The sequence below is a fragment of the Melopsittacus undulatus genome, chromosome 5 (genome assembly GCF_012275295.1).
Source record: "Melopsittacus undulatus isolate bMelUnd1 chromosome 5, bMelUnd1.mat.Z, whole genome shotgun sequence".
Lineage (NCBI taxonomy): Eukaryota > Metazoa > Chordata > Aves > Psittaciformes > Psittaculidae > Melopsittacus > Melopsittacus undulatus.
The window spans coordinates 12,614,524-12,628,591 of NC_047531.1; the positions used below are offsets into that span (position 1 = coordinate 12,614,524).

Genomic DNA, 14,068 nt, shown 5'->3' on the forward strand with positions numbered 1-14,068 from the left:
ACACAAAATCCTGATTTGGGATCCTACCTGAGGGCTCTTAATTTTGAACTAACATTCTTATTTTCTCTTATTCACTCTTGCAGGTCTGTTTTTCTTCTTTGCAGACATATGACTAAATAAAGCACCCATGGAAGTAAAATGTAAATAGCAGATTTCAATGGGAAACAGTCAGACAAATTCACATCCTTTCAAATGGCAGTGGGTAAAGATGTAAATAATTTGGCTGCAGTACCTAAAGTCCTAGAGCTTCATGGGAACAACTTCTGCCAGAGTTGCTTCATGCTTTTGTCCACTTTGAATTCATAATTGCACGGGGAATCAGATGTCATTTTTACTGCTAGTGTAAACAGAACAAACGGTGAAAGTTTAAAACCACATTTATTTTTAATACAAAATCTGTTGCACTATTACAGAAGTGAGCCTGTATGTTTACCCCCACATGCACAGATAATTCAGCATCTACAATTAAATAAGAGTAAAACTATATTTCTCTTTTACCAAAACCATTGGCAAGTCTTATTAAAAAATGTTCTCTTTGTGCTTTGTAATCAATGTTTGTAGAATTAATTTCTTATTTCGGTTCCCATTAAGAAAACTGATCAATGGAAAGCTCAAATGTGCAAAAGCAGTTTAATACAGCTAGCTTATTTCAGTTGTGCTTTACCTACAATATATACATGAAAGCTGCAAGGTGTACGGTCTAAAACAATGCACTGGCAAAGCTCTGAATGGTTCAATTAGGAATCTGCAGTAAAGAAGCAGAACAGTTCACTATTTTGTTTTCACAGCAAAAAAAAATGTACTTAAGTAGATGCTTTTAAATTCCATGCACATCATTGGCTATAATACTTCTTACACAGTACAACTTAAGCTTTCTTGGTTTATTTGTATGTAACACCTAGAAGCATATAGCATCTACACTTTAAGTGTATTTACAAATTCAACAAAATATCTACATATAAAAAGCTTACTTAAAATTAAACTTGATGCAAGTTATGAAAAACCAATTTATTGGCAAATGAAACTGAGCATTCCTTCAACCATAGGTTGTTATAAAAATTCATATTTGGAGGTAAACTTTTGATTGAAATAGTATGCGAGAAAAGAATTTTGTAACCCATCATGGTAACCCTTTACCACTAAACCATATTAGCACTTGTCAGATTGAGATCTGCGGTTCCCAGCAGTAACCCCCACACTGCTTCAGGGTGTAGATAATTACAAAGCTGCCATACTGATCAGGCCGGGACACAGAGGGAAATGCACTCTCGCTGGTGTAGGCGGCTGGTTTGGGTGTTTAACAATTTATTTTACAAGAGCTTGTACCTTGCTGTGTTAGTAAATAACTGAATTCTGGATTTGTTTTTGGTTTTATTTTACTTATAATTTTCGGAGGCCATGAAAACATGTTGTGCTGGACCTGTCTAGAAAGCACTGACTTTATTTTTAAAGGGAAAAAAAACCATACTCTTCTGTGTAGTTTAAAATATTTAAAACCTTCAATTTTTAGCACAACAGTTTCATAACACATTTTTTCTTCACATTTTTACTTTATTTGGCAATGATAGTAGTCCACTAATCACAGTTTACTGCACCAACCGATTTAGTAGTACAGCACATTATGGAATGCATATTGTATAAAGGCACTGAATGTATTTTGCCCTGTGTTTTCTGGAATATTTTCTCTCATTTTTATATTATTTTTTTTTTCTTTCCATGACAGTACAAATTCCAAAATGCATTGCAATGCGTATCTTTTATGCCCTAAAATCAAGTCAATGTATTTTGATGTAAAAATAGAACACTGTACTGCTGTAATACTTGACAGATTAAAAAGGCTATAAAGTAATAGGAGGAAAGAGCAGATAATAGGGTCTCATTAAGCATCAGCAAATGCAAGTGTCATATTTAAATCATTTAGCAATTATATACTGTACATACTGTTCCTAACTGTCTTGCAAAAAAGACATATGATAGCTAGACATTAAGTCACCAATTTCACAACAATGTCCACAAAGACATTGAAGTTCTATATAATACTACTATAACACTCTGACAATGAAAACAGAATTCATACCCAGGGATTCAGAGGAGGACTGCATAACAAATTGTCAAACCATGTTTTTATAGTGTATGTGAGTTCATCTGTGAATTGTGTAACTTTTTTTTTCCTTTTTTTTATCATGCATTTTATTGTATTTTCAACAGGAAACAAAATTACAAGTTAATGTTATTGTTTGTGTCAGTTCCTTTTTAAAAAAAGTAAAAATACCCAAGTTCTGAACAAAATTTGAATTTTGTCTTTTGATTCATAGTAACATACCACTTAATGTGTCATTATGCTGTAAACCTGTATTGACCTGCATATTCTCACAGCATTAACATCTTGTGGTGAGGAGCTCCGTTACCTGCATGTTCATAGTATGAGGAGGAAGATGTACAAGTGCTTTAAACAAATGGAAGATACAAGGGGATCAAGTTCTGTGGTTACACGAATGAATTCATGGCATTTACAGGAGAAGGAGCCTCAGAGCTTTCATTTCCTTCTGCAGGTTCTTTCTCTTTTTTACCACTATATTGTCCAATAAAGGAGCCATCCTCATTGAACTGACCATTTACACCTTCTCCATAGTCAACTAAACTATCGTCACTGTCTTCTTTTTTCACAGTTCTGTCTGAAGGTGTCCGGCTTCCTTTTTTTAGAGGTTTATGGTCCTCTGCATCACTGGAGACACAAACAAACAAACAAAAGGAATTAACTGATGTATAATATATTAAGAGAAAATCAGCCATGCATGCAGAATTTATAAAAAGCATGTGTGCAGCCCTATAATCCTTTAGTAAATCCACATCACATTGTAGAGACATATCAATATGATGCAGTTGACATGAATACATGGTGTAGCAATGGTTTAAACAGAGAATGTCTTCAGTGGAGGGAGGGAGGGGGTTGCAGCTTCTTTCTTTTTTTTTATTGCTGCATCGTGCATGACTTTTCGATGATAAGACCTGTGCCCTTGGCTTGGAAGCAATTTAGATGCAACTGCAAGCATTAAAAAGTGGGTTGTAAAGTTATATAAATAAATAAATAATTTATTCTCCAAAGTAACGAGCTTATGATGTGCTGCGAAGTTAGTCTGTTAAACTTCTTGATTTCTTTGACTCCTTGAACATGAATGAAGAATGAATCTGGTTAAATGAAATATACTTTTTTTTTAATAGTATAAAGAAAATAAAAGTGCCGCATTTCAAATAATTTGTTACAAAATGCAGGGCAGACTTGCAGTTTTCAACCTTACCTTTCAAGAGACCTACATATTCCATTAAAAGGGTGCAGAAGAAACAAATGAAAATAGCCTAAGAAGAAAAGCAAAGTCCATATCCTGATAGTGATCAGTATTTTATCAATACCAAGTTGCTCTTAAAATTGCTAAAACATTTACTGTATTACAGGTAAAGCAACAATTTAGTTTACAGTAGCTAGAATTGAAGAGAGCATGCTTAGCCTTTTTCATTACTTATCACATCAACCTCCCTGTCCTAATCGGTAACTGGTAACATGTTCTGATGGTGATAATTGCTGATTTGGAGGACAATAGGAAATGAGAAAGAAACAAAGGGAGGAGAGATCCCCATAGCAAAGTCCTGTAGTCTTTCTCTTGCCAGTGGAAAAGCTGCTGCAATTACCATCAGCATCCTCACATAAATCTGCAGTTGTGGCAGGCTTGCATTTCTTGAAATAGAAATAGCTGGGCTCTTTTTGGAATCCTTTACACTGCACTTCAGTTTCATGATAAAGATTTCAGCAGCAGCTCCAAAGCATTTTGAATTAAAACCCACTATTGACAGCAAATATTTATATTTTGTGCAAATATTTATCTTTTCTTAAATAGAACATATGACTTTATTTGCATAGAGGGCACAAAAGAGTTAGTGATATTTAGTTTTTATTTAAAGACTCCCAGATTACAGAAAATACAAAGAAACGTATATAGAATAGCAAAGAAATTAAAATACATTTTACAATATCCACAATACTATATAATATATATAATATATATTCAGCAAATTATTTTACCTAATATCTAACCCCAAATACCTTAGCTCTTCCAGCGATGTACTTTCTATTTATTTTCTAATTAATATCTTTGAACACTTGAGAAACCATATCTATATAACATATAGAAGGTCACACAGATTATATATTATTAGGTAACAGATGCCATGTTTAGAAACATTTCAACATGGCTAGAAAACCGTTACACCGATTTTCCATCAAGTTGCTTCTCTTCATCTCATCTTTTTTGCCTTTGAAGACTCAAAGTTATTACTAAATGAAGTATACCACTATATTCTAAAAGGATACCTCTAATATGCATATACTTACAGAAAAAGCATACCAGAAATTTTATCCCTCTATGCATACACAAGAAAGAAGTGGTAGGAGTATCTACCTTTTTAATGAGTAAGAAAACTTTCTTGTTTAAAACACACAAAGGCAAAAATTCTAAACTTGACTATATCAGTCTTGACTTTGTTTTCAGTTTTTGCAGTGTACATGGCACACAGATAAATATTGTATCATTGACCTCCTGGGCTCACTGATACTGTAAACACATAGGCTAGTAACATTTAAATAAATGCTACTCCAAAATGTCAAGCATCCAGCAGCAAAGTTAAAATGTTAGAACACTGCAAGCACAAGCAAATTACAGAGACATTACTGAAGAGAGTTCATTTCGGAAGGACTCTGCATTTAAAAGGTTGAAGACAGAATTAAGTAAGTAAAAACCACACACATAATACAGTTTATCCACTGCCCTCATGAGAGGGCATTAGAGTAATTAAAATAGGTTATTCAAGCCAAATGAAGATCAGACCCTCACTTTGAAATAGCAAGTGGATGTAGTCCCCAAATAAAGAATGACCTGCAGTGGTTAATGCTTTCTAGGTAATGCCATGAAGTAAAGAACATTGCACATATGGTTTGCTGTTTCATTTTAGGTGAACAATTTCATAATTGCTTATGCCATAATACAAAGGAATGAAAATAAATTAAAATTACATTTGTACCGTATTGCAACTGAGCAAAAAACTGTGCAAAAATTCTGAAGCGTGACCCTACTCAGTGTATTTCACTACTCTGGATAATACAGTATAAAAATAATACACTGTATTAAAAATATCCACATTTTTGTGTTTAATCCAACAAAAAGCTTGATTTCCATTTTTAACTCAGCTAAATCTGGGTACGGGAACTTCTCCTTTATTTTGCTCTTAGGGTTTTGTTGTTTGATTTTTTTTGTAAACAAAGTTTATTTATTAGGCAACAAAGAAGAAATAACAGTTGGTTACATTGTGTCTGTCATTTTCCTACACTTTAGTAAGGATGCAGTTTCTACCGTCTGCATAATTGAACACAAGCAAACAAACCTGCAGATTTACCCAGGAGTGCACCTGCACAGAGGTGAGTGCTGATGTGAGAGCACCATTACAACAGGTACAAAATCAAATCTGAACCTGAGGATTCCCTCTCCTTTTGCACTATTCAAGTCCAGAAAGAAGTTCTGCCAAATCTCTGGCAGTGAAAAAACAAGTTGGATTATCCAGGGTGCTTTCCCCTCCTTGTCTGGGCAAAGGAAACATATGCCATGGCACTACTTATTCTTTATCAAACTGGAGCATGACTCTTGTATTAGCCAAATGTAAAGTTTTGGGTGGAAGGGAAAGAAATCAAGGAAGAAAGAAAAAAATCCAATCCAGAAACCAACCCAAAAATAGAAGCAGGAAAGGGAGAGAAAAGTGAAGATATCAATGTTTTGGACAGCACTTTCTTACCCTGGAGGTGCAAAACTGAGAAGGAACTCGGGTGCTCTGGGGAAATTAATTTATTTTGTTTGCTGCCAAGAAGCAAACCCCAAAAGCTGCCAAATTGCATTATTAATATGGATGCCCAAGGAGCTATAGAACACTTTAGGCTGTAGAATATGTAACATTATATTACAAAAACATGTTAAAGCCATAAATTTTGATACAAGACCTGAAAGATTTGCTAATCTTGCTTACAAATGTTCATAAAACTATTCCAAAATGCAACCAGGATAGATTGCAATTACTTTCAGTTTTTGTTTGTGGTTTTGCTTGCTGACATTTACACTTAGTGTAATACCGTTAAATAAAAAATAGAGTGCAAATTTGGATTGACTAATATTATAGTGGAAAACTGAAGTTTTTGAAAAGTGTCATGCATGCAGTACATACAATTAATAGTGAAACAACAAGTACTGTGAGAGAACAAAACAAGAGGTGAAAATGGGTATAGTTCTATATTTAGACTAGACAGTCATGGAAGTTAAATGTAGTGATACTTTTACTATTTGTTTTATTATAAATAAATTCCAAACTAGTAGCTTTTTAAGGATGGAAGTTTCTCAATTAAGACTGACAAGTAGAAGTCATTTTGGTAAGTACTCGTAGATACCACACACATTTCTTGCACTTTTAGTAAGAACAGAATTTAATGTCAAAGCCTCTTCTAAAAGCATGATTAAAATATTTTAAATGAACAATTGCTAATATATGAATACGTGTTTCTTTTTCTTCTTAGTTTAATGAAACATCAAGCTTACAGCTAATGATTAAGAGATGTAAGAAGTATGCAGAGGACAATAGCGTGTAAGTGCAAAGTACAAACTTATTTTTTTTAAAAGTAATTCCATTTCACAAGCTCATCAGTTATTGACAAAATATGTACCTTGAAATCTCCTTTCTTCTTTCAACTTTTCAATTTTTCTTCCTTAGATATGGGTACATGCAGCAACCAGTCAGAATGGGGAAGACAGTTTTACGATGGCTCTGCAGTCCAGCAGGCAACTAGTTCCCACCAAACTTTGCCACATTCATGGACATGCAAAAAGACTCAATATATGGTTAGCAATATACTACTTTTCCTTATAACATGACTATCAGAAGAAAGGCAGCATAAACCAAACAAAATGGCTAAAGCATTCTGGGTTATTGGACACAGGAGGATGAAAACTGTTGGCACTAAATTCCTTTTTCTGTGCCCTCAGGTGAATAGCCCAAAAATGTTTAAGTACAAGCAGTCATGTAAAGCCACAGAAGTACCTTCAACCAGGGCTACCCTGCACACTCCAGGAGAACCTCTGCCCTAATACCTAACAGGTTTCTGGTCATGCTCCTAGATTGACAGGGCTGTGCAGATGTAAATTACTTTCCCTATGCACCTGAATCAATCCAGACTTCCACACATTTTGATACTTCTCATCTAGGTAAACCATAAGCACATCTAGATTAGTTTTCTGACTGTTTTTTCATCAGCATCTGTAAAACTCAGTCCTCAACCCTGGCAGAAGATGGAAAAGCTGGGAGGGTAAGCTCTGCCTTTAAATAGCAATGGGTTGAAAATAACTGTTGCTAGTAAAAAAAAAACCTGACAGACTCCAAGTGAAAATTTGAAAGAAAAATCTTCTTTAGTGAAATCCAACCAACTTTCCACATTTGCTGTTTCTGGTGGAATATTATGCAAAGGAAAATCAAAGCAATTATTTAAAAAGTACTGACACAGATGTTCAATAATTAAGCGTTAAAGAAAGCACGTGTGTGTCAATGAGGACACAATAAGAACACTGCCATATCAATCGGACTGTTGAGAGACAAGAATTCTTAAGGCAGTTCACTGACATAATCTCTTGCACGAGACGGGACCAAGCTCATATTTACAGTGCTGAGGCACAAAACATTGCTAGGTCCCCCCGGAAACACACCTAAACTGCCACAGAACTTGAATAACTACAAGAGAAAAAAATACTATTGTAGTTACTAACTATATTTTCATTGTTAATCAACCCAGAACAATAAGGAAGAGTAATATATGATTTAGCTATCTCAGAACTCTCTACCAACCTTTTTCAGAAAGTTTCTCACTGCATATCCAAGAACTTCTAGGAAAAATATTGTGTGTGTCAGAATGTTAAAGGAAAAATGCAAAATAAACAAGAAAATGTGCAAACATACTGTGTTAACACACTAGCAGTCCTACTACTGCAGATGCCTTGCCTTGTTTGAGCTTAAGGACATTTTGCAAACTGCAATGAGATGCTAGACTCATATTTCCTGTGAAATGAACTAAGAAATGGATGCTTTCAGTCTCTCCCTACCCATGAATCTACAGGTCTATAGATTCCATAATTTCTTAATTTCTCTTGATTTAGGGCCCAGAGTGGAAATCAAGGCTGTTTTATACACCTACACTGACCTGCACAGGAGCTCTAGATATTCTTTAATTTAAACAAACATATACTTGTGGTACTTCTTGTATTTCTTGCAGTTTCTTGGTGTAAGCATTGACTGTCCACAATTTGCTATCTCAGTCTTCTACAACTCAGGAAACCACTGTGATTGTACTGCAGTTAGCTACAGAGGTACTGTTTTCCCTTATTATGTAAAAGTGCAGGTATTCCTCCAGTCTCAGGGACATAGTGTACCTGGTCATTCAGTGGTTCCTGAAGCACCTGCATTTCCTTAAGCATTAATTCCTTTGTTGGATCGATATGGCAGGAAAATCTGATGTTGGCTGGTTGTGCAGGAAGTATTCTCTTTGATGAAGCTGAAGAGTGCAAAACTTCAAAACAAGTCCAAGCCATCCCAACAATACTGGGAAGCACAAAAATTGAATGTGAGAGAAACCTTCCCTAAAATTGAGAGCTACGACTCCTCTAGAACATCTTAATTAGTCATTAAGATTTAAGTATTTTAATAATTTCAATCTTATTTTAAAACAACTAATTTTCTAAGTGTTGAACTTTCTTGTAGGAAATATTGAAGGCTATTCAAGTATAAATTTCCAGGTCTTTCACCCTGCCCAGTTTCTGAGAAAGGAAGAAGCCAATCTATACTCTTAGAAAGTTCCTCTTGGTGGTCTGGTGTCTTTCTGAAAATGAGATGTCCTTTTGTACTTGGCACGAAATGACTGTGAGACGTTATACTTTCCTTTCCCTCCTTTAAACTTTGGAGGGGAACGCAAGGAGCTCTGACACTTGTGAGAACATGAAAATGAAGAGCTTCCAAGAGAGCTCTTTTTTTTCAGTTGACGTAAGGAGTGTTTGTGTTCTGAGAAATCCTTCATGATCTGGACCAAGGATTCACCAAATAGCTTGCCGCCTGTGTATGGTAAAGACAGCAGTTTACATTTTAGATCTAGCGATGAGGCCCAAGGACGTAACCATATAGCTCTCCGGGCTACAGTGAGGCATGCCATATTTTTGGCGGTGAGTCTAAGAGAATCCTCGGCTGCATCATGGATAAAATTAGCTGCAATCTTACACAGCCTGCGTTTCCTCTGCATGGCACCAGATGGGACCCATTTCTTTCTGAATCTGTCTTGTTCTTCCTCCAACCATATTAGTAATGCTCTAGAAGCGTAAGTGCTGTAGATAGATACTGCAAGCTGGGCTGCAACAAGCTTGAAAGATCTTTTAATTGCTTCCTCAACCTTTCTATCAGTAGGATCTTTAGGGAGAGCATCAGTATTAGCAGGCACTGATAATACAGAATCACCAGTAACCAACACTCTGTCTACCTGTGGCAAGGTCCCCCACAAAGCAGCTTTATCCACTGGAAAAGGATAGAGCTTACTCAGGACTGCTGGAGCCTCGTGCTTTGCCTCAGGTTTACCCCAAATCTTACAGACAAGATCTTCCACTGCTGAGTGGATAGGAAGTGCATTATTTACCTTGCTTTCTTCAGATGGGAGAAACAGTTCTTCTGAAGCACATTCAGATTTGGAAGATTTTAGCATTAACACTCTCTTTATGTGCTTGAACAGGTAGTTCTGATTTTCTATGTCAAATTTACGCAGAGGATCTGGTCCCTGTTTGTCTTCTATAGGGGACTCAGATGACACTTCCCATTCTTCAGGGGATGACTCAACCTCCAAGGCTTTGACAGACTCAGATTTTTCCCTCTCAGAAGCTGTTTGATCCTTTAAACTGTCCATATAGTCAGACTCAAAAGTTTGGGAACTGCTCCCACTAGCTTCTAGAGGAACCACTGGAACTTCTGTAATTGGTACCCTGGGATGTTTTACTGAAAGGGATCTAGCCTGTGCCACAGAAGTTATACTTTGTCTGGCTGCTGTCAAAGCATCTTTTAAGACAGTAGCTAACTCAGGCAAAATTACAGATTTCATTAATGAATTCTTGTCAGATTCAGAGAAGTGAGTAGTAGTAGAAGGTCTTACCTTCCTGTGATAGGAGCTCTGATTATCTTCTGAATCTGAGCTGTAGTCGGGGGTCTGGCTGAACCAGTGTTGGAGAGAAGAATGCTGCCTTGTCAGTGAGCCATGAATTGAGTTGCAGCTGAGGGGTTGCTGGAAAGGGGATGGCTGTCCTGCCTGAGAATCTGAGCCCTCCTCCAACCCCATTATCTGTTGCTCAGAAGCATGATGTCTAGAGCCATGCCTGCACTTCCATTCATCTGATCTCTTTTCCTCTCGGCAGAGGGAAGCAGAGACAGACCTAACCCTTGCAAGCTCTGAAGACTGCCTAGCCCTCCTCCTGGTGTAGGAGGTCTCTGATCTGGTGCTGGAGTATTGATCCCCTGACCTTCTGAAGAAGTTCGATCTGTCAGATCTCACAGACTTTGCTTTGGTAAATACAGGGTCTGCTTCAGGAGAATTGGCACAGCTACCTTTTCTTTTCTTTTCCTTGTCCAGTTTCTTTCCTGTCCAAGTAGACATGGACCTGAAGTGATGAAAAAAGTTCAAAATACTCGAATTCCTAGATCTTTCAAAAATCACTTTTTCTTTCAAGGGAAACCCTATACCCTTTTTCCTCAAAGAAGCACTGCATCATAACCAGTTCCATGTGAGGCAGACAAACTGGGAACTGAGCGGCTGCAGTGATGCTGGGCTGCAGAGAGATATCTTCTGTAATCTGACTGGTTGCTGCTGCTGCCCTGTCTCTAAGGAAAAAAGAGGAAAGCCCAATATAGACTAATTACACAGAAATACATTTAGAAAGGAGTTTTTGCACATTAAATAGGATGAGCTCTTTTATGTGAACAAGTCTGAGAGCTTGGCATGCATCTGTCCATATTCACCAGATATGAGGTGGGTAAATACATTATAAAAACATTTAGTAAAGTACTAACTGATTCTATAGATTAACTGAAGCTACTTAAATATGGAGACATACATTCAAATCTCGCTACAGGTTATACATGACAGCAGACTTGAGTAATCTTATTCTACGCCTGAGAAAATGCGTAGTGAGGTCATATTATTTGTACAATTCTGTATGAAGGTCAGTTTCTGCTGCTGAAGGTTCCATGTATCAAAAAACAGTGGAGCAAAAAAGGAGAATACAAAGCGGACTGCCTATACTTATACAGTACTTGTTTACCACTGCTTCCAAACAACGCTTCACACTTCCTTTTTTTATCAGCTGAATTTAATTAATCCATATGCATGTAACACTGTAATAAAATACTACTCTGAACTCATTAACCTAAGAAAAGAGTATAATTTTATTTTTTTTAAATTAAGGAAGAATGGACAGAAACTGCTCTCTGGCATCCAGAACTGTATAACTATTGCAGTCAGATCAAGATGTACAGCTCCTTTATATGAAGAAGCTATGGCAACAGAGTAGAACCTTCTTGAAAAGAATAATTTTTCTATGTACATTTGTAAATGTCACATCTTCAGAATAACAAAGGGCTTTTTCAATTGTTTTGACATAGGAATACACTGTAAAATTATAATACCCATGTAAAATATAATGGCATTGACATATTTTGAAAATAATAACATTATTTCCTATACTAATGTATACTAATGTAAAATGACAACTAAAATGATGCTTATTTAATAAGCTATACTCATAATTGTTATATTAACAGATTTGCCAATGCACTCTTTTTCTTATTCCACTCAATTCAGCTAGACTACATTTACAATAAAGGGAGTCAGGAATAAGTGCTGTGTTGCATGCTTTGAAGCTGCTTGTATCTTGTACTGAAATACATGAAAGGAAGGTTTTCCTTGTATGACGTTCCTTCACCTCCGTGTATATAATTCCTTGTTATTGGATTAGGGGTTAGTGCTGGGAGCCATTTTAAATGTATTTGTTTTCCAGTCACGTAACACAAAATTGTCCTTATTAGGCTTCTATTAGAAATGTATTTTCAAAACCCATAATGCTAAATGTTCCTTAACTGAAAAGACACTGTACTTTAACTACCTGAAAATGGGTTTGTAAATAAAGATTACTCACTGTGAGACCATTGTGTTTAAATCTTTGTTTTCACCTAGCGAATGGCTTATTTAAGCTTGCATGTTGATTTTTTTTTCTAATGGTGTGGTCAAAATGATATCTATACAACACTGGATACAGACTCTTTGTAAACACACACAAAAAGTTAGTTCTGAATTAATATGTGTGGTATTATATACAGCACATGTGATCTGAACACTGAACATGAAAAAACACATAAGTTGCTCACCTGTATTCGCCAAATGTTCCATCATCTTCCTTCATAGGCTGTATTTCTGGATCAGCATGTGCATCCTCCTTTTCCTTCACTAAAATATTGAAGGGAAAGATCTGTTAATTAATTATAAAATTCAAGCACAAAATATAATGTGTCATTCTGCATTAGTAAAATGTCTTCCTTTCATTTCTAGAACTAAAGAGAAAGTGTTGGTAAACTCCAACTAAAATAATTTCTCCACTTAAGTAGTAATAGAGGCATTGCTTAGTGAAATCTGAATAATCCAGTTTTACTCATCCATGCTTTGTATTTCCTCTTGATATTCCTTTCATACTGGTTGCTAAAACTGAATCAGATTCACTTGTTTTCACTGTCAATTTGTATATTTTGGGGGGGGGGGGGGGGGGAGGGTTCATGCATGAAGACTCCAAGAATTTTAATGCTTTTTTTAAGAATTATTAATATTGGAAAAAATATCCATGGTCTGTTAATTTCTGCTTTTCTATAACATGATCAAAAGCAAAGCTAAACTACCTACACTGGCATCTAAATTTAACACAGTTGTATCTCTTGCATGTCCTTGTTATAGGTTTAATTGTAGTTCACTGGTGGGAATATATCTGTGCATGTAACTTATCCCTATAGAAAGCCTGTGTAGCACTGTGTCCTTTAACATGGAAGCCTTTTCCCACCTAAGAAGACAGGCTTCTTATAGAAGACATGTATTTCTGTAAGTTAAGACTGTTGACAGAGTAATATACTGACTTATGCAATTATCTTTACAGTGCTTCCCTTTGCCTTTTCATTTCTGCTTTTCTGGCTACTACTCAAATCTTCCCCTTTTTAGCAGACAGTTATATAATCCAATATACAATCTCTTATCTTTTTCTCTGGTAATTTCCACACTTAATTTGTACATCATTAGCTTATGTGCTGTTACTTAAGATTATATGAATCATTCCTGACAGTATTTTCTAACTCTGTAATTACTACAACTCATAACACCTTGAAATGTTGTCTGGCTGCTAGAATTCCACACTAACATGATTTATTACTTTATTCAAACCATAGGCAATCTCAAGATGACATGCTAAAATTACGATGAGAAAGACTTAATAACTTTGTGCTTTGTATTTGTCACTATCTGTGCAACAATGCATTTTCAATGACACGCATGCATATGCATGCATATGTGTGCATTAAAAAATGAATACATCTAGTAATTATGCAGAAGCAGAAAAAAGGAAGAGTGTAAAAGGGATCTTCCCAAAGTAGTGACAACCTTGGCATCCAACTGTCTTCTACACTTTTACTTAAATGGTGTTTAACAGTCTAGTGGCTCACTCCAAGTCCTCCCTCCTCTTTTCAGTTTCATCACTTCACTTGTTCAAGTCTCCTAATTTTTCTTCCGTTTTCTCAATTCTCTCCACAAAGAGTAATTTGTCCTACATCCTTTGCAATCTCGTTTTCCTTTTAAAAAATTGAAATATTTGGAAAAAAACCAAAGATGACGTCTTCAGCCCATCATTCAACTCTATGTAACTATGTGTTCCTT

The 14,068-nt window shown here is 36.0% G+C and overlaps 1 protein-coding gene across 6 annotated transcripts in view; it reads right to left on the reverse strand.

Moving 5' to 3' along the window:
* Nucleotides 1-359: 359 nt before the first annotated feature.
* NRCAM (neuronal cell adhesion molecule) overlaps nucleotides 360-14,068 on the reverse strand; it is a 154,054-nt gene continuing 140,345 nt past the window's right edge. For 5 of the 6 annotated variants that reach the window (XM_034063144.1, XM_034063141.1, XM_031053605.2 and 2 more), the window contains 2 exons: nucleotides 12,526-12,604; nucleotides 360-2,725 (listed from right to left, as the gene is read on the reverse strand). In XM_034063144.1, coding sequence (XP_033919035.1) covers nucleotides 2,488-2,725; nucleotides 12,526-12,604 — 317 coding nt within the window. In that variant the 3' untranslated portion in view covers nucleotides 360-2,487. Of the gene's footprint in view, nucleotides 2,726-6,754; nucleotides 10,764-12,525; nucleotides 12,605-14,068 lie in introns of all 6 variants that reach the window. The other variant, XM_034063145.1, reaches the window with a different exon arrangement.